This window comes from Saccopteryx bilineata, chromosome 1 (assembly GCF_036850765.1).
Source record: "Saccopteryx bilineata isolate mSacBil1 chromosome 1, mSacBil1_pri_phased_curated, whole genome shotgun sequence".
NCBI classification, from domain to species: Eukaryota; Metazoa; Chordata; class Mammalia; order Chiroptera; family Emballonuridae; genus Saccopteryx; species Saccopteryx bilineata.
This window is the reverse complement of record NC_089490.1, coordinates 253402346-253428198: the sequence shown is the minus strand read 5'-3', so window position 1 is coordinate 253428198 and position 25853 is coordinate 253402346. Positions and strand designations below refer to the sequence as shown.

At 41.4% G+C, this 25853-nt stretch overlaps 1 protein-coding gene across 1 annotated transcript in view; it reads right to left on the bottom strand.

Annotated features, from left to right (window-relative positions):
* The window catches only part of MTREX (Mtr4 exosome RNA helicase), a 61214-nt gene that overhangs the window by 29565 nt on the left and 5796 nt on the right, over positions 1–25853 (bottom strand). The window contains exons 4-15 of the mRNA XM_066240816.1: positions 24263–24325; positions 23309–23421; positions 19636–19810; positions 18145–18235; positions 16691–16815; positions 15590–15688; positions 14691–14793; positions 13239–13370; positions 12223–12302; positions 10576–10686; positions 7540–7641; positions 3694–3819 (exon numbers count right to left, since the gene is read on the bottom strand). Coding sequence (XP_066096913.1) covers positions 3694–3819; positions 7540–7641; positions 10576–10686; positions 12223–12302; positions 13239–13370; positions 14691–14793; positions 15590–15688; positions 16691–16815; positions 18145–18235; positions 19636–19810; positions 23309–23421; positions 24263–24325 — 1320 coding nt within the window. The remainder of the gene's footprint in view (positions 1–3693; positions 3820–7539; positions 7642–10575; positions 10687–12222; positions 12303–13238; positions 13371–14690; positions 14794–15589; positions 15689–16690; positions 16816–18144; positions 18236–19635; positions 19811–23308; positions 23422–24262; positions 24326–25853) is intronic.

Genomic DNA, 25853 nt, shown 5'->3' with positions numbered 1-25853 from the left:
ATATTATCATCTAACACAAAATTCACCTCCTTCCTCTTTCCCATTCCTAACTTGAGTTTCCCTCTTGCACAGAATAATAGTGAGTAAGATTACTCATGTAAGGTCCAATTCAGTTTTGTTTCTTCTGCTTGATCCCTTTCTTTTATTTATTTTCTTATTTCTTTATTTAATTCTTCCATTGATGAGAGAGAAAGAGAGAGAAGCATCAATGAATTGTTCCACGTAGTCGTTCCATTCAGTGTGCACTCAATGACTTCCTCCTATGTGACCTGACCAGGGCTCAAACCCGAAACGTCAGTATGCTGGGACGTTTTATCCACTGAGCCACCCGGCCAGGGCCTTCCTTTCTTTTATTTTAATCAAACACCTGCTGGAGATCAGTTCTTTGTTTCTTTATCACTGCCATCACTTCAAAATTGCATCAAATCTTATCTAGGTTACTACTATCATCCTAACTATTCTAGTTCAATTTCCCTCCCGCTGCTGCAGGACTTGCCACACACACTTTCACTGTGACAGGAGGTCCTATCTAGCAATAAAAAGTGACTGTTAGGAACTGAAATGTGGCAGGTCATACTAAATGTCATTTTCTCCCTATGAAACAGAATAAAGAACAGAGTGTGCATACCTGTGCACACATACACAGGTAACGGCGTGAAGTGACGGCAGCAGTTAAGTGGAAGTTGCACACTCACTGGACAGATCAAGTGTCGGCTTGAGCACAGAGGACTGGAGCACTCACGTATGTTGGGCGGGTGTGTAAAATGTGCGGCTGCTGAGGACAACAGTCCAGCAGCCCGCAGAAGCTTACATATAGAACTGTGATGTAACCCGGAAATTTTACTCAGAGGTGTACACCAGAGAAATAAAAACATATACAAAAACTTGTAAGCAAATATCCACAGCAGTATTCACAGTAGCCACAGTGCAAAAACAACCCCAATGCCCATCCACTTATGAATGGACAAATAAAACATGGTATATCCATACAATGGGGTACCATCCACCAATGAAAAGGAATGAGGTGTGGATACAGGTCATAACATGGATGAGCCTTTAAAATATGCTAAATGAAAGCCAGTCACAAAAGGTCACATATTACATGGTTCCATTTATATAAAATGTCCACAGTGTGCAAATCTACAGAGACACAGGCAGACTCGTGCTCTGCCCCAGGCTGGGGGCAGACGGGGAGAGCATGGGAGGACATGGGGAGGAAACGTCAACAGAGACAAGGTTTCTTTCTGAGCTGATGCTGGCATACTGTAAATATATTAACAAGGAAAATGAATAACTGGCATGATATGTCAATTCAATTTCAATAAAACTGTCTTAAAAAGTTAACTGAAAAAATGATGGCAAACCCTAGCTAGGTATCTCAGTTGGTTAGAATGTTACCCCAATACACAAAGGTTGTGGATTTGATCCCCAGTCAGAGCACATGCTGAAACAGGCTGATGTTTCTCTCTCTCTCTCTCTCCTTTCCTCTTTCTAAAATTAATAATTTTTATTTTATTTTATTTATTCATTTTTAGAGAGGAGAGAGAGAGGGAGAGAGAGAGAGAGAGACAGAGAGCGAGAACGGGGGAGGAGCTAGAAGCATCAACTCCCATATGTGCCTTGACCAGGCAAGCCCAGGGTTTCGAACTGGCAACCTCAGCATTCCAGGTCGATGCTTTATCCACTGAGCCACCACAGGTCAGGCTAAAATTGATAATTTTTTTTTTTTAAATCTTTAAAAAAAGTTGAATGCAAAATGGTACAGCAATTATGGAACACAATTTGGAGGCTCCTCAAAAAATTTAAAAAAGAACTACAATTTGATCTAGCAATTCAACTTATGGGTATTTACCCACAAGAATTAAGATCAAAGCCCTGGCCGGTTGGCTCAGCGGTAGAGCGTCGGCCTAGCGTGCGGAGGACCCGGGTTCAATTCCCGGCCAGGGCACACAGGAGAAGCGCCCATTTGCTTCTCCACCCCTCCGCCACGCCTTCCTCTCTGTCTCTCTCTTCCCCTCCCGCAGCCAAGGCTCCATGGAGCAAAGATGGCCCGGGCGCTGGGGATGGCTCTGTGGCCTCTGCCCCAGGCGCTAGAGTGGCTCTGGTCGCAACATGGCAAGGCCCAGGATGGGCAGAGCATCGCCCCCTGGTGGGCAGAGCATCACCCCATGGTGGGCGTGCCGGGTGGATCCCGGTCGGGCGCATGCGGGAGTCTGTCTGACTGTCTCTCCCTGTTTCCAGCTTCAGAAAAATGCAAAAAAAAAAAAAAAAAAAAGAATTAAGATCAAGATATTGAACAGATACACATTCAATGCAGCACTATTCACAACTGCTAAGATCTGAAAACAGTTTACATGTCCACTGATAGATGAATAAAGATGTGGTAAATGCACACAACGGAATACTGCTCATCCTTAATAAAGAAGGAAACTCTGCAAGGTGCAAGAACATGGATGAACTTTGAGGACATGATACAAAGTGTAATAAACCAGTCACAGGAAGATAAATACTACCTGATTCTACTTATGTGAGGATCTAAAGGAGTCAAAAATCACAGAAGCAAAGAGCAGAGTGGTGGTCGGCAGAGGCTGGGAGTCGGGGTAGGAAAGGGGAGGGACCAATCGACAGGTACAAGTTTCAGTCCACAAGAGGAATAAGTTCTAGTGACTGCTTGTACGTCACTGCTCTGTAGCCAACAAGACTGCCTGGCTCACTCCAACATGGGTGCAGAGGGTAAATCTCATGCTCAATATTCTTTCCAGAACAAATTTTTTTAAATTTTAATAAAATGAAGAAAATGAAACTATATACTTCTAGGGTAATAAACCCAGAGAAGTCAGGTAAATGGAATGAAAAGTCTAAATTACATAATAATTTAATTCTATCATTAAATTATTACCGCCTACAAATCAGTAACCTGGTTTAATTCTTTACACATAGAGTACAAGGAAAGAAAAGTGTTTAAAAATATGAACGTTCAGTTTCCTTACATGACGTATTGCAATTACATAGATGCTTAAAATAAGTTTCAGAGTTAATCTTAAAACAAAACAAGACACGGTATGTTGTTTCCTATCTTATTAACAGTTTCTCTAGGGATTTTAAGAGCTAACATGGAACAGGACAAGGAGAGCAACCAGGCTGAACTTCCTTGAGAAGTTCTTCAAAACAAAGGAAAACCAAAAATCTTAGACAATCCAAAACACAAATACTGAGAAAGCAAAATGAACAGGCTAATTTGAAATAAAGCTTAAAAGTACAAAGTTAGCAGAGGGAAATTTATAATCCATCAATAGGCTGGAACAGAATGGCAAAATGCAGAATTAATTTACTAAGCTCCCCGGACTTGCTAAGGTGGAAGCAGGTAACTGCCCACACCTGGTATCATGGGCCTTGCTTCCTGTGCTGGCAGAGGAGAGCACCCCTGCCTTGGAGGGAGCAGACAGAAGGGTCACCTTGAATCTGCAGGGTGAAGTGAGTTTCTGCCCTTTCTGGGGATCTTCACACCCCCTCCATGACATGGGCTGCTCTTTACCAGCTGGAACAGAGAGTAGGACCCAAAATACCAGCACTCTGAGCAGTCCCCTCTTCAACCTCCCCAAGCCAGACAGTTTAGTAAACAAACTCATCTACTTAGAAAGGTCTCTGAACCGGCAAAACCAATCTTAAACTCCTGGGGAAGGCGCAGGTTACCTTAAGCAGTTGCTTTCCAATGGTCGGGCTCATCTTTTCATCTACCATAAGAATCACAATTCCTCTGTCATCCATTCCCCTCCTGCCAGCACGACCAGACATCTGAATGTATTCGCCAGAGGAAATCTGAATGGACATAATAAAAAATCCCAAGTTTAGGGGAAATACTGGTAAAAAACATACTCATATTTAAAAAAATATAACCCGTAATTTAAAACATGAACTTTTATGAGTTAAGTGAAAACACAAAAATGCAAAACACTTAAGAATGTTCCAATTTTAGCTCCAGAATGATGAAATATATAGCACCTACCAAGAAATACTAGCTAATTTACTGACACAAATATCTTTACGTTAGATATTCTGAGAAACAGCAAAGTCTAAAAAACCAATGACCAAACTCGACTAAATACTCATCCTAGTTTGATCATAAATTTAATTTACAAAATGAGAGTAATATAAAGAAGCACAAGTCACTCCTATTTTCACAGTACATGCCCTTGGAGTTTGGGAGGGTCCATTCATCACTAGGAATCCCCTATGGAGGAAGGTAAGCCCTCAGAGGTTTAGGTGAAAATAAACCATCTGAACACTGGGCAAAGTTTTATCAGTAACTGCTTATAAACTATTCTCCTGTGAAAAGGATCCAGTTTCCAGATTCTCAAAAAATATTTGACTCAAGAAGCATACAGAACCACTATGTACATTGCTGATAGCATTAAAACAGACTTAATATCCTAGGAAAAAGGAAGGCATATACACATAAAATAGTCAGGAAAGTACATTTCAAAAAGGCAGTCCAGTAAACCCTCTACAGCAGGGGTCCCCAAACTTTTTACACAGGGGGCCAGTTCACTGTCCCTCAGACTGTTGGAGGGCCAAACTATAAAAAAAACCTATGGGCCCTGGCCGGTTGGCTCAGTGGTAGAGCGTCAGCCTGGCGTGCAGAAGTCCCGGGTTCGATTCCCGGCCAGGGCACACAGGAGAAGCGCCCATCTGCTTCTCCACCCCTCCCCCTCTCCTTCCTCTCTCTCTCTTCCCCTCCCGCAGCCGAGGCTCCACTGGAGCAAGGATGGCCCGGGCGCTGGGGATGGCTCCTCGGCCTCTGCCCCAGGAGCTAGAGTGGCTCTGGTCGCCACAGTGTGACACCCCGGAGGGGCAGAGCATCGCCCCCTGGTGGGCAGACCATCGCCCTCTGGTGGGCGTGCTGGGTGGATCCCAGTTGGGCGCATGTGAGAGTCTGTCTGACTGTCTCTCCTCGTTTCCGGCTTCAGAAAAATACAGAAGGAAAAAAAAACAATGAACAAATCCCTATGCACACTGCACATATCTTATTTTAAAGTAAAAAAACAAAACGGGAACAAATACAATATTTAAAATAAAGAATAAGTAAATTTAAATCAACAAACTGACCAGTATTTCAATGGGAACTATGGGCCTGCTTTTGGCTAATGAGATGGTCAATGTCCAGTTCCATATTTGTCAGTGCTAGCCCTAACAAGTGATATGATGTGCTTCCGGAGCCGTGACACGTCCGTCCTGCATCACCGGAAATATAGTACTGTACATGAGTGACTCCGCGCTTTGCGGCGCCACCACACACGGTACTCACTGACCACCAATGAAAGAGATGCCCCTTCTGGAAGTGCCGCAGGGGCCGGATAAATGGCCTCAGGGGGCCGCATGTGGCTCCTGCTGTAGTTTGGGGATGCCTGCTAGAGTCTATAACTAGGGAACTGATTCATCAAGGAAAGGTTTCTCTCTGGTGACGGGCAGAAAATTGACTTGAGGGGTGAACACACAATACAGTGTACACAGATGTGTAGAACGGGGCTCCTGAAACCTGCAATGATGAGGTTAACCAGTGTCAGCCTAATACTTAAGTTAAAAAGAAAAAGTTCCTTCCTTAAATGCAATCACCCACTGAGCTCTATACTCTGCATCCTCATCCTGAGTCCATGGGATGGACCCCAGGAGCATGTAAAATCACCATGGACTTACCTTTTTTCTTCTGGCAGCCATGTTATTTGGAGAGTTAAGTAATTTTAAGCTGATAGATTCTGACAAATTTTAAAATTTACATTAATTTAAAATATAAAAAAAATATAAAATATACGAAGACTTTTAGCTGCTTCAGAATAAAAAATCATATTCTACCTGAATTTTTAAAAGTTCAATTCTAAAAAGCAACAAGTTACAGAAAACTTCTGAAGGCTATGGGAAAGTCTCTAAAGAGAAACGGCACTCACATACTTTCTCTTCTGTATCACATCCCAAACACTTGAAAGTAAAGAAATATCTCCTTTGCCTTTACAATTCTACCAGGGGTACTTTCTAGTGCTTTGCTGATTAGAAACCACTGCCAAAACTTCTTTAAGTGGAAGAGAATCACTATTTTCAAGGACACAAAATTAAGTAAAGGAATAGCTGCTACATTAAATTTTCTCCAAACACCTAACAATGTGAGTGCTGGGCTCATATCCAACCCCACACTGAAGTCCCCTCCTCCCTGGCCCCAGCCCAGACCCCACACCGGAGGTCCCCTCCCCCTGGTCCCAGTCCAGACCTCACACTGAAGTCTCCTCTTCCCTGGTTCCAGCCCAGACCCCACACTGGAAGTCCCCTCCCCTTGGTCCCAGCCTGGACCCCACACTGGAAGTCCCCTCCTCCCTGGTCCCAGGCCAAACCCCACACTGAAGTCCCCTCCTCCCTGGTCCCAGCCCAGACCCCACACTGGAAGACCCTTCCTTCCTGGTCCCAGCCCAGAGATGCTCTGCTGCCTTCCAGAACCTGCCCAGCTGCTGCTGCGGCTTGGGGTAAGGACCACCTCCTCTGGGAAGCCTTCCCTGACCCCTCACAATCCGTGACTTCTCCCCTGTTCTTTCTCCTGCCTATGCACACCTCTGTGTCAACAATACAATACTTTATTGCAGTCCGTCGGCTTTCACCTACTAAGTTTCATTCGAGATTGGTTCTGTTTTATCTTCAGCATCACCCAGACCTATAATGTTACTATGCCCATAGTTGTCGAATGAGTTACCTGTCTCTGAAGTTAAAAATTTACTTTTTACCCCAATTCAGTTTTACCCACGATTCCAACTTTCTCATCCCTCTGCCTTAGAATAGACTGTGCAAACCTGTTAAACCCTGTTTTAGAGAGGAAGGGTCAAATAGTAAGCCAGCCACTGTACTGGAGGTATTTTAATATCTTAAACTGAAGGAACAAAAGTTCTGTGCATTAAAAATTTTCCAAATCATTTATTCAGAAAAGTTATTTCTCCCTTATCATCAAACTTATTCACAGAAAGGTTGTTGTTTTTTGTTTTTTGTTTTGGATAAAGGATAGAAATGCAAAGAACCTAAAGTTCAACTTTTTCTTTCTTTTTCTTTTTTTTTTTGTAGCGGAGCCAGAGAGAGCCAGAGCAAACAGACAGAAACGGAGACATGAGAAACACCAATTCTTCATTGTGGCTCCTTAGTTGTTCATTGACCGATTTCTCATATGTGCCTTGACCAAGGGGCTACAGCAGACCGAGTGACCCCTTGCTTGAGCCAGTGACCTTGAGCTCAAGCTGGTGAGCCTTGCTCAAACCCGATGAGGCCAAGCTCAAGCTGGTGACCTCGGGGTCTCGAACCTGGATCCTCCACGTCCCTGTCTGACGCTCTATCCACTGAGCAACTACCTGGTCAGGCTAAAGTTTAACTTTGATAAACCTGTTGTACTAGGTCAGGTACAAGATCATGAGTACTTAAACAGAAAATCTCAAAGACTGCGTGATCCAAAATCACCTCAGGTAAAACAACAAAAGATACAAGTTACTTCAATATCTGAATTATTCCACTTACCCATCGAAAATCTTTCCCATCAAACTTCCGGGCATTTGTGAATAAAACTGTTCTAGCTGGCATGTTAATTCCCATAGCAAAAGTCTCTGTTGCAAATAAGGCCTAAATAAATGAGAAATTGTACAATTAAATATGCATTTTACACTGGTAAACTAATTTTATAATAAGCAAATCATTAATTTTCAAAATTAGTTGTTAATGAGGCCACAAAAATAAGACAACATATCATTCCCAGATATTTCAGTATTTTATACATAAAATTATTAAGCAATATTTAATGTCCTTAGCACCCCCCAGAATTTTTTTTTTTTTTTTTTTTTGTATTTTTCTGAAGCTAGAAACTGGGAGAGACAGTCAAGAGAGACTCCCGCATGCGCCCGACTGGGATCCACCCGGCACGCCCACCAGGGGGTGGCATTCTGTCGCGACCAGAGCCACTCTAGCGCCTGGGGCAGGGGCCAAGGAGCCATCCCAGCGCCCGGGCCATCTTTGCTCCAATTGAGCCTCGCTGCAGGAGGGGAAGAGAGAGACAGAGAAGAAGGAGAGGGGGAGGGGTGGAGAAGCAGATGGGCACTTCTCCTGTGTGCCCTGGCCAGGAATCAAACCCGGGACTTCTGCACGTCAGGCCGACGCTCTACTACTGAGCCAACTGGCCAGGGCCACCCCCCAGAATTTTTAATTCAGGGCAATGGTCCTTTAATTCCAGCGGCACTAGCTTGGAGAGAAGGGCCTGATGAACGGGAAGGTGTGGTGCTCTAGAAGGCTTCCTGACAGTCCACTTCCCGCGTCGTCACTGACCAGGTCACAGGGGAAGACACCGTTAGGATCTCTGAGGGGAGATCAGACTTCATGGCCCTTTACATTACCTCTGAGACTTCACCACACAAAAGAATTATGCATGCTTTAAGCACACAGAGAAACATGTACAGGTAAAGTCACAAAGTTCTATTAAATAACCCAAACTTTCTTCAGGAGAGAAAAAGATAAAAATAGTTTTGTTTCATCTACTCAACAGAATGCTATTCATCTGCTAAAAAGGAAGAGCTACACATGTGAAAAACTGAGTAACATGGGCATTATCACCTTTTGTTTAAAAAATAAGCCATGTATAATTGTACATTCATTGAAATTTCAAAGATATGAGGGGAATGATGGTCTTTCATTTACTTTATGTACAATTGTTTTATTTGAATTTTACAACCAACAGTATCACTTACACTTTTAAGGAAAGGTTCTTCAAACAGGGCCCTACTAAAATATACAATTTCAAAGGGAACATCAACAAGACCCAGGTATAAATACTGACCAATTCTTCATCTAAAATGTTCTTTAGGATGAATATATTCCTTTTAAATAGTCTACTTAGTATTGAAACTCTCATGATACATTTCGAATCTGATTTTTAAACAAAATAGTCATAATATAGGCTTATGACATTTTGAAGTTGTATCCCATTTTAAATCTCATTTCTGGGTATATCCATAATTTTAAACATTAAACTAGACAGACTTGTTTAAATCAGAACATATGTAAGTCTACCTACAGTTCTCCAGTCTTCTCTAATATTTTTTAAAATTTTTTTCTAAAAAATTTTGTTATTTTTTTTTTTAGTGTGGGAGGAGAAGAGAAAGAAAAGGAGAGAGGGAGAGGGAGAGAGAGAAGAGGGGGAGGAGGGAGGAAGGGGAAAGGGGGGAGGGAGAAAGAGACATTGATTTGTTATTCCACTTATTTATGCATTCATTGGTTGATTCTTTATGTGCCCCAACTAGGGATCAAACCCAAAATCTTGGCATGTTGGGAAGATGCTCTAAGCAACTGAGCTACCTGCCCAGGGCTCTAATAATCTTTTTAATTTGTAACAATAAGAAGTCCACCTAAAGAATCAACTCCAGGTCTGATAATAGCACCTTTTACAAAATGTTACAAAGTATCCAATTGTGTTACCATTTCTTACTTTAAGAAAGGAAACAGGCACTGGCCGGTTGGCTCAGCGGTAGAGCGTCGGCCTAGCGTGCAGAGGACCCGGGTTCGATTCCCGGCCAGGGCACACAGAAGAGGTGCCCATTTGCTTCTCCACCCCCACCTCCTTCCTCTCTGTCTCTCTCTTCCCCTCCCGCAGCTGAGGCTCCATTGGAGCAAAGATGGCCCAGGCGCTGGGGATGGCTCTGTGGCCTCTGCCTCGGGTGCTAGAGTGGCTCTGGTTGCAACATGGCGACGCCCAGGATGGGCAGAGCATCGCCCCCTGGTGGGCAGAGCATCGCCCCTGGTGGGCGTGCCGGGTGGATCCTTGTCGGGCGCATGCGGGAGTCTGTCTGACTGTCTCTCCCTGTTTCCAGCTTCAGAAAAATTTAAAAAAAAAAAAAAAAAAAAGGAAGAAAAGAAATGATTTATTTTACCAACAGCCCCTCCTCCCTGTTGAAAGTTCATTATGCACTTCACTCTTACCTACACTAGTAGCTGTTTTCGCTAACCAACAGAAATCCAGAGGACTTTCACTTTTACCAAAAAAGGCGAAAAGCAAAAACAGCCGTCATCATCTGGTCCACAGCGGCCATCAGAGGCTCTGAGCACCCCAAGCAGTGAGAGTGGCCCTAGAAAGCCCCAACCCCGGGACCACACTCAGTATCTTGGTATCAAGCACTGGTGCTGAGCTGCATCTGGAGCCCCGTGCTTTATCTGCATTGTCTGTGCATCCATTAGCAAGATGTGCCCTAAGTCATTAATGAAATAGACATTGTGTGTATGTTGCATTTTGGGTTTGGGAACATACAAAACTTTCCTATATGAATTAATGTAGATGCTTCTTTGATTTATGCTGTTTTAACTTATGGACAGCTCCATGGGTGCACTCTACTTCTGGGCAGTGGGGGACCTGTAGAACACTGTACAAAATCAAGTGCACTGCCTCAGTCATGCTGTGTTACTGAGTTAAAACAACAATGAAACAATGTAAAGCTGTCTATGAACAGTGTTCTTGGTAATATTTACACTGTTCACACAATGCAATTTTAGGGCATAATAAAAATAAATACATACCTTTATCAATCCTTCAGAAAAGAGAATTTCTATAGTTTCTTTCAAAATAGGAAGTAAACCCCCATGATGAATACCGATCCCTCGCTTCAAAAGAGGAAGTACATGTTCAACCTGCAATTGGAATGATGTTTATTTTATAAAGATAGGAAAGAGAAATTAAAAATGTTAAACTAACCAAAATAAGAAAAATGGAATATCGTAAAAGAATGCTATATAAAAAAATATTACATAACATTTTCAGAAAAAAAGCAAAAACCAAACCCATATTCCCACAGATTAAACTCAAAACACAACAGAATTCTCTCCTAGCTTCCTTTATGAAAGAGTCTGAAAAGTATGCTTTAAATAAACTTGGTAAATGCTTTGCTGTGTCATTCACATGTTCCATTATCATCACAATATCTTCTCCAGAAATATTAAAAGTTATGAGGGCAAAGTTTGTATTTGCACCAACTAAACTTAAAAACTAGCCAAGTCACACCAAAAAGAAATGTGACTCTAAAACATATTTAACATACAATGTACTTCATCTAAGAATGAATTACTAAAGAGTTCATTATCACTAACACTATATCATATGCCATTAAATGTCTCCTATTAAAAGTGTGCCAGGAAAACAAAATATATAGACAGGGATCAGCCCTCAGATTCTACTAGTTCAGTTGGAAAGAAAAATCACAAAAAAATTTTATAAGTTAAATACTATTCTAAACATCAACATGCTATCACAGCCTTATCACAAATCCCTTATACACCAAAGCAATCCTTTGTAGCAGGCGACGAGCTCCCCACTTTTCACAAACAGCCCTTTCCCAGGGCAGGGGGACTAATGCAGGTCTCAGGGGTGGGTGCACAGTAGGCTCTCCTGAAGTGCTTCTGAAACATTCTAGTGACCGTAAAAGCAGTTAGAACCTGTGGGTGTGACAGCCAGACACCTGTGTATTTCAGAACTCCTTAGGCAATTCTAACAAAGAAAAAGCCCACTAGATTAAAGCAAAGACGTTCAATTCCTGACTGAACACTTGATTTTCATTAGGTGTGTGCTACTATTTTGTTACGAATTTTTTTCTTTTAAGGTAAGAAGAGGGGAGATAATGAGGCAGACTTATATGAGCCTGACCAGGATTCACTCAGCAACACCATCTAGGGCCAATGCTCGAGTACTGAGCTATTTTTAGTGCCTGTCCTCCATGCACGAAGCCACATTTCAACTAATCAAGCCACTGGCTGCAGGAGGGGGAGGAGAGCAAAGGGGAAAGGGAGAGAAGCAGATGGTCGCTTCTCCTGTGTGCCCTGACTGGGAATCAAATCTGGGACGTCCATACACTCACTGGGCCGAGGCTCTATCCATTGAACCACTGGCCAGGGCCAAGAAATTGAATGACTTATAACTAGCATTATTAGACACAGAAGCAGTAAAATCCAGACATGACCGCTTTAGAGAAGAGTTCCTTCAGGCAGCCAATCTTTCCTCTTGTCGCCTTTTTAGAAGTTTAAAATATAAGTCACGATACCACTTCAGTGCATGACACCACATACTGACTTCAGTGGGCAGATGGTGCAGTACAGTAACAAACCAAGAAATGCAGAGTGCCTACACACTCCCTACTCGTAGCCATACCGTACTTACTGACACAAAGCACAGACCTGAGGGAGCTTTTTATCCTCATCCGACAAGCAGTCGATTGCATTACTGAATACTTCTTCAACCATCTTCTTTTCTTCATCTGCGAGAAAACCCAAAAGTACATAAATATCTAAATTAGTGACATCGTACTTCAAACATTCAGAGAATAAGAGTCTATAAAGAGTAAGAGTCAGTATTTAAGAGTCAGAAGGGAAAGTAGATTAAAATGACTGATTATTTAATAAAATTCACTACCTTTCAAAATTATCTAGCAGACTTAATTCAGGATTAACAATACTACTTTATAAAACAGTCACTGATTATACTAAGTGCTCTATTCAGTGGTTATCAACCTTTTTACACCTGGGGACCAGTGAAAATAGGAGAATTATCTCAGGGACAGCTAAGGCAGAGATCACCTTGAACATAAGCGAATTAAGCTAAGATCATTAGATCTACTCTTCATACAACAAACATTACGTGGTTTAACTTGTGCGAACCAATACAAATTTTCTGGCGGACTGGTCTGTGGACAGGTGGTTGAAAACTATTGCATGCAATACTAAATCTACCAATTATAGGTCTCCGGGATGATTACTACCAACTGTTGAGGGAAGTGAGGCTTACAGCAAATAATGGCACTGCTACTAACTGTTAGTACAATTCAAAGCCTGTGCTCTTATCTGTTATACTGCCTTCTTATATGGTGTCTCTCAAATAATAGGTAGTCAATAAATATTTGTTGAACTAATCAATATATAACTCTGCAACATTAAGTAAATTCAGCACTAGTAGTTATAAGAAAACGTTTCTAAGTCCAGCCAATTCACTTAATCAAAAACAATACAGTAAGTTCTCACTTAACAGAGTTGCTAAGTTCTGTTGTATGACATATACCGAGACCAATTTTACCATAGGCTAATTGATAAAAACAAGGTTTAAGGTCCTACAGCATATCATCAATGATGTAACAAGATGATGCTGAAGAAAATGTATTTTTGCATAATATTAAAACCATACTGAAATTATCTTGTACCTGTGTTGAAATCTAATTTGGTCATCTGAAGTGCATAGGCTTCACAATCTTTCTTACTAAAACTGAAAATAATTACAGGTTGAAAATTTCTTTCCATAATCATCTTCACAATCTTGAATACATTTGATGGTCCTGCAAAAAGAATATATAAAATGAGGGCATGATGCAGTGTGTAGATGGCATTATTCTGAGTTGTTCATTTAAACCTGATAGTTTGGTAAACCATGTCAACCCAATACATTAAAAAATAAACTGCCTGACCAGGTGGTGGCGCAGTGGATAGAGCGTCAGACTGGGATGTGGAAGACCCAGGTTCGAGACCCCGAGGTCACCAGTTTGAGTGCGGGCTCATCTGGGTTGAGCAAAAGCCCACTAGCTTGAACCCAAGGTCGCTGGCTCCAGCAAGGGGTTACTCAGTTTGCTGAAGGCCCGTGATCAAGGAACATATAAGAAAGCAATCAATGAACAACTAAGGTGTTGTAACACACAATGAAAAACTAATGATTGATGCTTCTCATCTCTTTCCGTTCCTGTTTGTCCCTGTCTATCCCTCTCTGACTCACTATGTAAAAAAAAATTAAAAAAAAAAAAAAAAAACTAAAGAAAAAGAAAACACGCTAAGTGAAAGAAGCCAACTGCAAAAGACCACATGCACAGTAATTCAGTTTACATGAACTGCCCAGGGAAAGCCATTAACAAAGGGTGAGGCGGCGACAGAGGCTGGGAGACAATGAAAAATGACTACTGATTGATGTGGGGTTTCTTTGTGAGCTGATGATGTTCTGAAACATTTTAGCTGTATAACTGAGTATACTGAAACCCACTGAAATGTACACTTAACCATGGTGACAATTATGGTGTGTGAATTATATCAATAAAAAAATGACAGTGTCAATGGTTGCATATATACTAATAACCACTGAATTGTACAGTATGTGAATTATCTTGCAATAAATGTCATGTATAAAAAGAAATCAACCTTTATAAAACCTTATCATATATTGTCTAGATCACTTGGTCCCTACCTCCCACTAGTGGGCATTCCAGCTTTCATGGTGGGTGGTAGTAGAGTAACCAAAGTATAAATAAATAGATTTAACTATAATAAGTTGTTTTATAAGGATTTATTCTGCCAAACTTAGCAAAAATCCGACCTAAAGTACTTGGTAAGTAATTATTATTATATACTTTAACTTGCTGTAACTCTGCTTTATAAATTTTATAAAGTAAAGTTACTTCCCTACTTTATAAGTCACCATTACTGTGGAACTGGTGGGTGGCTAGAAAATTTTACTACTAACAGATACAAAAGTGGGCGGTAGGTATAAAAAGGTTGACTGCCCCTGGTCTAGATCTTTATACAGTTTCCTAAGGGAAAACATTAAATTTTAAAAATGTAATTTGAAACTACAATTTAATGCAAAATTCTCTCAAAACGAAGCTCCAAATTACCTTTTGTTCCTCCCTTTCGACCCTTCTGGTCACCTTTGGCCAAGTCACCTGCATCCCGAAGAACTTGCATTGCAGTGTTAAAGTTATCTTCTCGGAAGTCACCCTGGAATTAGACATTTTCCTATGTGCTTTTATTCATATTTAATCATAACTCAAACATTTTCATGCCTCAAAACAAAGCTTCCTCAAATAAAATAACATGGAAATTAATCATTACAACAAAGATCACAAAAATAGGCAAAAATGATGTGTGTTAAGAGGTAGTAATAGGTGATAAAGGGGTATCAAAACTGGGCAAAGCAGGCCCTGGCCGGATGGCTAAGCGGTAGAGTGTCGGCCTGGCGTGCAGGGGACCCGGGTTTGATTCCCCGGCAAGGGCACACAGGAGAAGCGCCCATTTGCTTGTCCACCCCCACTCCCTCCTTCCTCTCTGTCTCTCTCTTCTCCTCCCGCAGCCAAGGCTCCATTGGAGCAAAGATGGCCCAGGCGCTGGGGATGGCTCCTTGGCCTCTGCCCCAGGCGCTAGAGTGGCTCTGGTCGCGGCAGAGCGACGCCCCGGAGGGGCAGAGCATCGCCCCCTGGTGGGCGTGCGGGGTGGATCCCGGTTGGGCGCATGCGGGAGTCTGTCTGTCTGTCTCTCCCCGTTTCCAGTTTCAGAAAAATACAAAAAAAAAAAAAAAAAAAAAACCTGGGCAAAGCAAAACATCAGATACTGCAGTCCGCCCAGAGTGCCTGCTGCCCCAGCATTTAAACCCCGGGAGAGGAGGGCATCTGCGTCAGGAGATGCACATAGCGCACAAGACCAGCCACAGTCCAGGACATAAAACTAAGAAAATGGAAAGGGTCTGCACAACTCTCCGCCAGGAGAGGCTCCGGCACAGAGTCAACTACTCCCTTACGTTTTCATCAACCACCAGGTGCAGGCCGTCTCCCCCGGCGGGGAAGATGTAGTGCTGCAGTGGCGTTGGCCGGTAGTCTGTGTAGATCACGTGACAGGGCTGCAAAGAGGAGGGGAAACAATTTAACATGTAATAAACTATTTCTTCAGTGATAAATCCGACCTACCTAAAAGACCCTAAGGAAATAAAATGTCTGAATTCAGTATTTCAAAAAGACAAAGCTTTATAAAAATCACTTTAAAACTAGACAAGAAGAAAATGTGGAAAATTTTGGTCTATCAAATTATACTACCATCTGTTCAAATTTACCAATTTCCTAATCAGAGCCAATGACATGATTTCAGCTTCCATGACCTTTGATCCCTAACCTAGCCCCATGACTGAAAACGCCTGTTTCTACAGAGCAGGACTATGGTGACACGGAATGCTCCCCGAAGTGACATGGGACTCTGTGCCCCACAGAAGTTCTCAAAGCCTCAGCAGAGCAACATTGGTCACACTTCCCCAAAACACCTCCTGGGTATCTATCCTACAGGAGCAACATGACTGTGACAGACAACATTAGAGCGCTCAAAAACAAAAATATATGTGAGGAGACTGCTGTAAAGGAAAAATGAGGGTAGAAAGATGAAGCCAAGAATAAGTTTATTACACAGAACAAGTGCTGTTACGAGGTCCTATGCTGCTGCTCAAGTTGGAAAAGCAAAGGGAAAGAGTAAAAGTCTGACTGTGCACATGGGAAACCACGTGCTCGGGACACGCTCAGTTCTCTCCAGCACGAGGCCTCAGGACGTTCTGTGTTCTCGTGGCTCACTGTGCCACAAAATGCAGAGCTTTCCAAACCTGCAGATCGTCAGAATCAACTTGGGAGCTTTCAAAGTGGGAGATCCCAAGACTCTCCTCCCAGAGATTCTGATGCATTGGGTCTGAGGTGGGGCTCAGAACGCACGCTTTTGAAAAGCTAGGTCGTTCACTCCGATAAGCTTGCTCATCTGAGAAGCAGTTTCTTCCTTCAGGTAGCAAGGAACAAAGTATGGGAGGTAGTGAGGCCAGCTCATAACATCTTAAATATTGAAGACATCAAAAAGAGAAAGAAAGCACCTGTTTATGTAAATGGCAGATCCACTCAGCAAACTGTCGGGCATTTGGAATAGTGGCCGAAAGAAAGACATAATGGACGTTATCAGGAAGCAGAATAATGGTTTCTTCCCACACCACACCACGCTCTGAAAAAAGCAAACACACCTTGGAATTCAGAGTCACCTTACTGACAAGAGACTTACATTATCTTCCCTCAAACTCAAAAATGAGAAATATACACCACCTTACCCAGACCCTTAGTGAAAACTGCTTTAGTTTGACCCAGCAGAAAGCTAAAGGAAACCATTACAAATACAATGACCTGTGAAACAAAGCCTGCAAAGAGCAGCTTCGGACTGGCTCATTTTCCAACAGCCCAAATACAGCCCCACGGCAGAGGAAAGAACATTCCCATCTCACTGGGAGAAGCAAAGGTCAATGGCTTGTGGGAAGCTAAGCAACAAATTTCAAAGAAACACCATTATAATACCACAAGGCATCTTTCAGCCAAATTACCCTCATAATCTCTAGAGATAAAAGAATGATAAGATGGAGAGCAAACCTCTAAGTCAGTATTTATTAAAATGGAAAAAGCCAAATAATAGAATATCACCCTAAAATAAATGAACACAATTCACGATTTTAAAATCAAAACAACTTTGTTCAGAACTAAATTTTATAAATTTTGAAAGGGCGAAATGTTCAAAGTATTCATGACTTCCTAAATTTTATATCATTTTCAATATAAGTATAGGTTAACTCAGTGCTCTAATTTAAATAACTAGGTTTCAGGTGTGTACATATTAAACATTTAACTTTTAAATGTGTTTAACATTAGCCTTCCCAGTTCCATCCAAAATTCCAAATGAACCTACATTTCCAATATAATAGTATAAAATGTAGTCCAAGTAAAGAGACATTTACAGTATTGTTTTTGATCATTTTTATTTCAAAATCCACATTTTTACCATAAACATGTTTTTCTTATTTTTTTTTTTAAAGAGTAATAAAAGTCAAGAAACTTAATTTTCGCCTGACCTGTGGTGGCACAGTAGATGAAGCGTCCATCTAGGATGCTGAGGATGTGAGTTCAAAACCCGGGTTTGCCCAGTCAAGGCACATACAAGAAGCAACTACTATGAATTGATGCTTCCTGCTCCTCCCTCCTTTCCCACTCTTATTCCTCTCTCTAAAATCAATAAATAACATCTTAAAAAAGAAAGTATTAGCTAAATAAGATCCTACTGGAAATACTACATTATGCTGTCCAAGATTTAGTTTACTACAACTCTAGGTACATAAAATATCAAAGCAAACATTTTTTCAGGTTTATTAGTTTATAGTAACAGATACAGACGAACAGCCAGAGGATGTGGAGTTGTCATACCCTCTCCCCTGGGAGCTTTTCTGAAGCACCATCCCTTCTGCCTTTCTTACAGGGAGATACAACATCTGCACAGCTCAGCAGAACATACCTGAGTCTCTCATGTAATGAATTTCATCAAATATGACCCAAGCTACTTCTCGCATAACTTCAGAACCTCTATACAGCATACTTCTTAAAATCTAAAGAAAAAAATAGAAGATTTAGCAGAATTTTGACATAAAAGCTATTTGTTCTAAAAAGAAATTTTAGAAATTCTTTTTTAATGGAAACAAAATAATTTTAGGGAGGTACACACATTTTAAATATATTACATAAAATGGCCCTGGCCAGTTGACTCAACAGTAGAGTGACGGCCTGATGAGGAAGTCCCAGGTTCGATTCCCAGTCAGGGCACACAGACAAAGCAACAATCTGCTTCTCCACTTCTCCCCTCTTCCTTCTCCCCCCTCCTCCTACAGCTATGGCTCAAATGGTTTGAGCAAGTCAAACCCAGGCACTGAGGATGACTCCATGGCCTTGCCTCAGGCGCTGAAATAGCTGGGTTGCTGAGTAATGGAGAAGTGCCCCAGATGGGCAGAGCATTGCCCCTTAGTGGGCTTGTCGGGTGGATCCTGGTCGGGATGCATGTGGGAGCCTGTCTTTCTGCCTCCCTGCCTCTCAATTAAAAAAAAAAAAAATTACATAAATTACATTAATTCCTTCTCTCATACACCAAAATAAATTTTCAACATTTAGTACTCAGATATAATCCATGAAGAGAATTATCATCACCTTTATCTCCACGTCTCAAATATGAAGTCACTTTGTTATATGTATATACTTTATCTTAAGATCTAGACTTTCTGGGATATGAAAGTAACAGAATTATCTCCTCTCCAACACACTACACCTCATTCTGTTTATCCATTTTATTTTGCCTCATCTCACAATACGGATACTTCCTGGTAACTATTATCCTGATTTCTGAGTTAAAAATTTCCCCCCAAAATGGCAGAAAGTTGTGAGAGTGGAAAATGAGACTCACTTGGGCACCAAAATGAAAAGTGAGCGATGCTCTGGCTGACCTTCAGACCAGAAGCTGATGTCTGCTCTCCTGTGTTGTGTGCGTGCAAGAAGCAAGGGTGTAATTTAAGTACATACAGAAGTACCTACAGAGTTAACTGTGTCCAAAGCCTAGAAGCTGCATACACCTGTAAAACTTAACTGTGATTGTGGGAGAAGCTCAGCACCGCATCATCTTAAAAGTCAGTTACTGATCTCTCTGTGCCATCACTCAGATGCAGAATAAAAATCATATGGAGGGAAGAGCTACTAATGTTAAAGAAGCTATGTATTCAAATCCTTGAAACTATGTATACAAAAAATCAAAGTATTTTTATGTCACTGACAAATAAAAACACTTGACCAAGAAAAATACTATAGCTATATTATAGGACAAATAACAAATGTTGATATTTACAGCTCAAGTGAATACAATTATTAGAACATTTTTAGGTGAAATTTATCCCTTTCAAGTAAATCTACTGACAGTATTATATTTTATCCATACAGAAGGAAAAAGTGATGGGGCACAACTTACCTCTGTGGTCATAACAAGACAAGATGCTGTAGGATTAATAGTAACATCTCCCGTCATCAGACCAACATCTTGAAATTCTTCATACATTTCACGGTATTTCTGGTTACTCAGGGCCTTAATTGGGCTGGTAAATATCACACGCTGCTTTTCCCTTAAGGCCAATGCAATAGCATACCTAAAAATGTGGAAGCAAACAATAATCAAGTATTTACTAAACCTTTTCTTTAAAGTATTAAAATAATTTTGTTAATATATAAGTTATGTCTAAATTTTCCCTAATTACTTATCTTAAATGGACTTTGCAGAACATTAATATCTTACTCTATTTGCTATCAACAAAATGTTATGATAAATCTGAAGTGTAGTAGTCTAAATAAACAAGAAAACCTTGATTTTAACTCTGATGCTGGAGTTAATGTAACATAATTACTAACACAATGGATTACAAATGGTTACCCTACTTCTTGTAAGCAAAACATCTTTGGTCCTGTAATGTAAAGGAGCCTCCAGAAGTTTAGAGCCTCTGCCTGTCAGTTGATACACATACAGAATACACTGGAAAACACTGGAAAATGCCTGACCGGGTGGTGGTGCAGTGGATAGAGCATCGACCTGGGATGCTGAGGACCCAAGGTCGAAAACTCCAGGTTGCTAGCTTGAGCAAGGGCTCACCAGCTTGAGCATCAGATCACAGACATGATCCCATGGTCTCTGGCTTAAGCCCAAGGTCGCTAGGTTGAGCAAGGGGTCACTGACTCAGCTGGGGCCTACAGTCAAGGCACATATGAGAAAGCAGCCAATGAATGACTAAGTTGCTAAAACAAAGAATTGATGCTTCTCATCTCTCTCCCTTCCTGTCTGTCTGTCCCTGTCTGTCCCTATGTCTCTCAGTCTCTCGCTAAACAACAAAATAAAAAAAGACGCCTTGGCTCTTGGTTAGAGCATCATCCTGACAGACAAAGGTTGCAAAGTTCTATCCCCGGTCAAGGCACACATGAGAATCCACCAACAAATGCATAAATAAGTGAACAATCAATGTCTATCAATCAATTAATAATATTTTAATAATTAAAGTTTTAATAAAAAAATATAAAAAGAAAAAAGTGATCCACATTTGGGCAAAAAAGAAGTCATGAGGAACTGATTCTGAGGGCCAGATGTTAGACTCAGCAGACAAAGGCCTTTGAGCACCTTTGAGAAACATGCCTCCAAATATAAGAAAACTATAGTCTAAGAATGAAAGAAACAGGGCAATGATCTAACAAACAGGAACTACTGAACAGAAAAATCAAATAACATGATCAAATTAAAATCCTACAGGAAAAGTACAATAATTGAATATCTACCTAAGAGAAATACAAACATGTCCACATAAAGACCTGTACATGAATGAACCTCAAAAACATTATGCTAATTGAGGGGGAAAACGCCAACCCAGAAGACTGGAGTATATGAACCCATTTATATAAAATTTCCAGAAAAGGCCAAAGTATCCAGACAGAGCTGCTTAGCGGCTGCTAAGGGCTGGGGGGAGGAAAGGAGCAGGTCTGAATGCACACACAGAACTGTGTGGCTGGGCGTCTGAGCCGCTGAGGGCTGCATAGTTGTGTAAGCTTAAAACTCACTGGACTACATATGCACAATGTGAGGATTAATGATAAAGCGTACAACAATAAAGCTCTTCAAAAAAGCTTTACATAGACTAAAACAACAGCAGTGTCAGGAAAACTACAGAGTTACAGACAGACAATCTGGCACCACATGCAATTTCAGTACGAGATTTATAAATAAAATGTTATACTTGCTACAGGCATCAGCTAGACTTGTAGTTTACCTGAGATCCTTCAATTCCTAGGGAAAACCTTTATCTGAGATTGTTGATCTATTCCCTAACATTATAAAATGTGGTTCTATATATAAAAATATGCACCTCATCAGACTTGTCTTTGATGAGGTAAAATTGGCATAACCCTAACCATCTTAAAGTGTACAACTCAGTGGCACTTAGTACATTCAATCACTGCATTGTGCGGCCCCCTCTACCTGATGCTAAGCCATAAAGCCCCTGTGTCCATTAAAGCAGTTCCTCCTCGTTCCCCTCCTCTCAGCATCCACTGGAATCCAGCAACCTTGTCTCTATGGATTGATGTGTTCCGGATGCCTCATGCAGTATGTGACCTATGAGGTCTGGTCCTTCAGAATGTAACACGTATCAGTACCGCACTGCTTTTCATGGCTGAGTTTTCACTGCAGAGATACGCCACATTTTATTATCCGTTCACTGACTGGCAGGCTTTAGGGTTATTTGCACCTTTTCAGTCTTATGAACAGTTGCTATGAATATCCATGTACAGCATTCGTTTGAGCACCTCTCAGTTTTTCAGGGCATGTTACCTAGGAGTAGAATTGCTCAGTTCTCCAGTAACTCTGCCTTAACTTTTTGAATAACTACAAGATTGTTTTCTATAGCAGCCCTCACCAGTCTGTAACTCTGGTGAATTTCCTGTATTTCTCTTTGTGGTTTCCTACCTGAGTTTGACAGCAGCTTTCAGCATAAATGAGACAATCTCCTCCAATGAAGTTTGCTCTTCTCGTAGGAAAAACAAAAGCAAGGTTCCACAACTGCCCAGAATTCTAATGACCATACACACTGGCTATAAATGGATAATACACCACACATACCAGATGCTTCTCTGAGACAAAATACGTGAATCTCAAGCAGTCAAACCCCTTCTTCTACACTTGGCCCTTAGGAGGAAACTAGCTTGACTCTAGCACCTTCTGAAGAAGGGTGGACCATTAAGAAGCTAGTCCTGCTCCACAGGACAGAGCTGGGTAGCAGAGACCATGTGTTTGAGGCCGGGAAACAGACCATGACTACTCTGCCAAGGGCTGAAACCACAGCATGACACTCTAACTCCAAGTTTTGCTCCTCTACCTCTCCCTGAAGAGAAAAATTGTGACTTATACTTAAGCTGTGGTCTGGAAGGAACTACAGGGACCATATAAGCCTTTTGCAAAGGAGAAAATATTCCAGAGCTCATGAACCACTTCCACCATCGTGCCAGGGTAAAAGTGATGGACAGAGTGATTGGTGTCATTTTTATCTGTTTCCTTATCTACGGTCTTCTTCATCCTTTAGGTGATCCCTGTTCAAGTGCACTTAATTCAGCTGCCCAAGACAAAAGCTGCATTTTTTTCCACAATGGAGAAATAAAGTATGTTATAAATTATTAAAAGTTAACCAACATACCCAAATTGATTTTCAAAAAGTGTGCCAAGATTGAGGGGTAAAAACTGTCTTTCCACAAATGGTGCTGAGACATCTAAATATCCATATGCAAAAGAATGAATTGTTAAACCTTTACCTGACAAATTATAGAAAAATGAACTCACAGTGGATCAAAGACCCAAAGCAAAAGCTAAACCCACAAATGGAGGTCAAAGAGAATAAATAACATGGAGTAGCAACATTTAAGTCAGATGAAACAGACTTTCAACAAAGACTGTAATAAGAGACTTAGAAGAGCATTACATAATGATAAAAAGGTCAATCCAACAAGAATCTAACACTACAAATGTAAAATGTTTGTGGAACCAACACAGGAGCGCCTAATCATATAAATCAAAGATTACCAAGCCTAAGATTGCACTTAGAAAAAAAGCTACTCACTCAGCACACACAGTCTTTCCTGCCGACGTATGTGCAGACACCAACACAGACTGGTTATTATCAACACACTGAATGGCTTCTCTTTGAAAAGCATCAAGAATGAATGGGTATTCCTATAAAAATATACACATATTAATATCCATGTGAAAATTCTAGCCACATTACAACACGCTTAAAATCAAGAGACGTACCCCACAGAAGCATTCTGGGAAATTTCTCTATGATTCGATTTAGAAAATACACCACCCACTAAAGAAAATTAGGAAGAGTAAAAAAAATTTTAACTAGGCGGTACAGAAGTTAATTCTGCTGTGTAACCTTTCAATTATTATGCTTATATGTTATGCTTATTAAAATTCAATAATTATTACTAATCAAAAACATGCTTTGCGGTAGGCGCTTTGCCACGTATTTTCTGTATGTTATTATTAATCTTCACAACAATCCCTAAAAGAGGTATTATTTTCTTTCCCAGATGGAAATTCTGAGGCTCTCAAAAGTCCTGAAGTTCATTCAGCAGAAGTAGAGTTAACACACCATCAGACTTCAGGAGCCCACGCTTACTGCACCACACTGCCTTAGAGAAAATGGCACGGAACCGTGCATCAGTCCCAACAGGACTTCACAATCCCCCCTCAGGCAAGCATTAGAGTTTAGGCTTCATTAGCAGTTCATTAAACTTCTAAAACTGTATGTAAAACTTATTGTACATGTGCATTTTTTTCTAGAGAAAGGCTGAGAACCATTAGATTTTTTTAGATCTCTTCACACGATGCTTGGTTTTCAGCATGTTTGTTTATTGATTCAGTTCTCATTCTATTTCATTTCAGGTTGCTTCTTCTTGGTATATATACACTGGGAAGTATAAAAGTCTCACCTGGAAGACTTTATCTTTAAGGCTTTCTAGGAAAAAAGATGCACAAAACTAAAAACTGTATTGCCCAAAGTACAGACCTTTGCAGCTTTTCCAACTCGGGGTTTAAGTGGTAAATACTCTTCATCTGCAGGAAGTGCGACCTGATGTAAACAAAAAAACAAATCACCACGTGCTAAGAATCGATGCACTCACCACTCCAGTCAATGGTGGTTTGAAAAATAAGAGATAAACCAGTGTTTGATAATCCTAGTCCCTGTAAAACTAAGTTAACTGCCTTTAAGAATAAATCAAAATGCTAAAGCTACAACACTCAAAACACCTCTGCTCGTGTTTAATCTAATGATAATGTAATTAGAAGCATCTAAGTCAGGGGTCGGGAATCTTTTTGGCTGAGAGAGCCATGAACGCCACATATTTTAAAATGTAATTCCGTGAGAGCCATACAACGACCCACGTACGTTAGGCATTATCCAATAAAAATTTGGTGTTGTCCCAGAGGACAGCTGTGGCTGGCTCCAGCCACCTCTAAACATGAACATGAGCGGTAGGAAATGAATGGATTGTAATACATGAGAATGTTTTATATATTTTGTTTTTTTTAATTTTTTTTTCTTCTGTATTTTTCTGAAGCCGGAAACGGGGAGAGACAGTCAGACAGACTCCCACATGCGCCCAACTGGGATCCACCTGGCACGCCCACCAGGGGGCGACGCTCTGCCTCTCCGGGGCCTCCCGCCGTTGCGACCAGAGCCACTCTAATGCCTGGGGCAGAGGCTGAGGAGCCATCCCCAGCACCCGGGCCATCTTGCTCCAATGGAGCCTCGGCTGCGGGAAGGGAAGAGAGAGACAGAGAGGAAGGAGAGGGGGAGGGGTGGAGAAGCAGATGGGCGCTTCTCCTGTGTGCCCTGGCCGGGAATCGAACCTGGGACTTCTGCACGCCAGGCCAATGCTCTACCACTGAGCCAAGCGGCCAGGGCCAGAGAATGTTTTATATTTTTAACATTATTTTTTTTTTATTAAAGATTGTTTGAGAGCCAGATGCAGTCATCAAAAGAGCCACATTTGGCTCGCCAGTCATAGGTTCCCAATCCCTGTTCTAAGTCTATCTCCCTGAAGACACTGTTTCTTCAGGTCTAGAACCTTTCTTAGGCACCTTTGTATTTCCCACATCTAATAAAATTAATAAATGTTCAAAAAAGCTGAATGGGTGGCCCTGGCTGGTGACTCAGTGGCTGGAGTGTCGGCCTGGCATGTGGATGTCTGGGTTCAGTTTCCAGTCAGGGCACATAGGAGAAGCGCCCATCTGCTCTCCCTGCTCCCTCACCCCCTTTTCTCCCTCTTCTCCTCCTGCAGCCAGTGGGTCAGTTGGTTTGAGCGTTGGCCCCCAGAGCTGAGGATAGCTCAGTTGATTAGAGTATCGACTCCAGACAGGGGTGCCAGGTGGATTCCGGTCAGGCGCATGGGGGAGTCTATTTCCCCTCCTCAAAAAGAAAAAAAGCTGTACTGTAAAGATAGAAGGCTTAACAGAAGGAAATAGTGTTACAGTTCTCAGTTCCCTTGTATTTCTTCTACCTTTCTGAACTCCCACTTCTACAGGGTTACTATGAGCTATCAGTGACCACCACCTTGTGGCAGAACAATGAAACTGCGCCACATGTCACCTGCCGG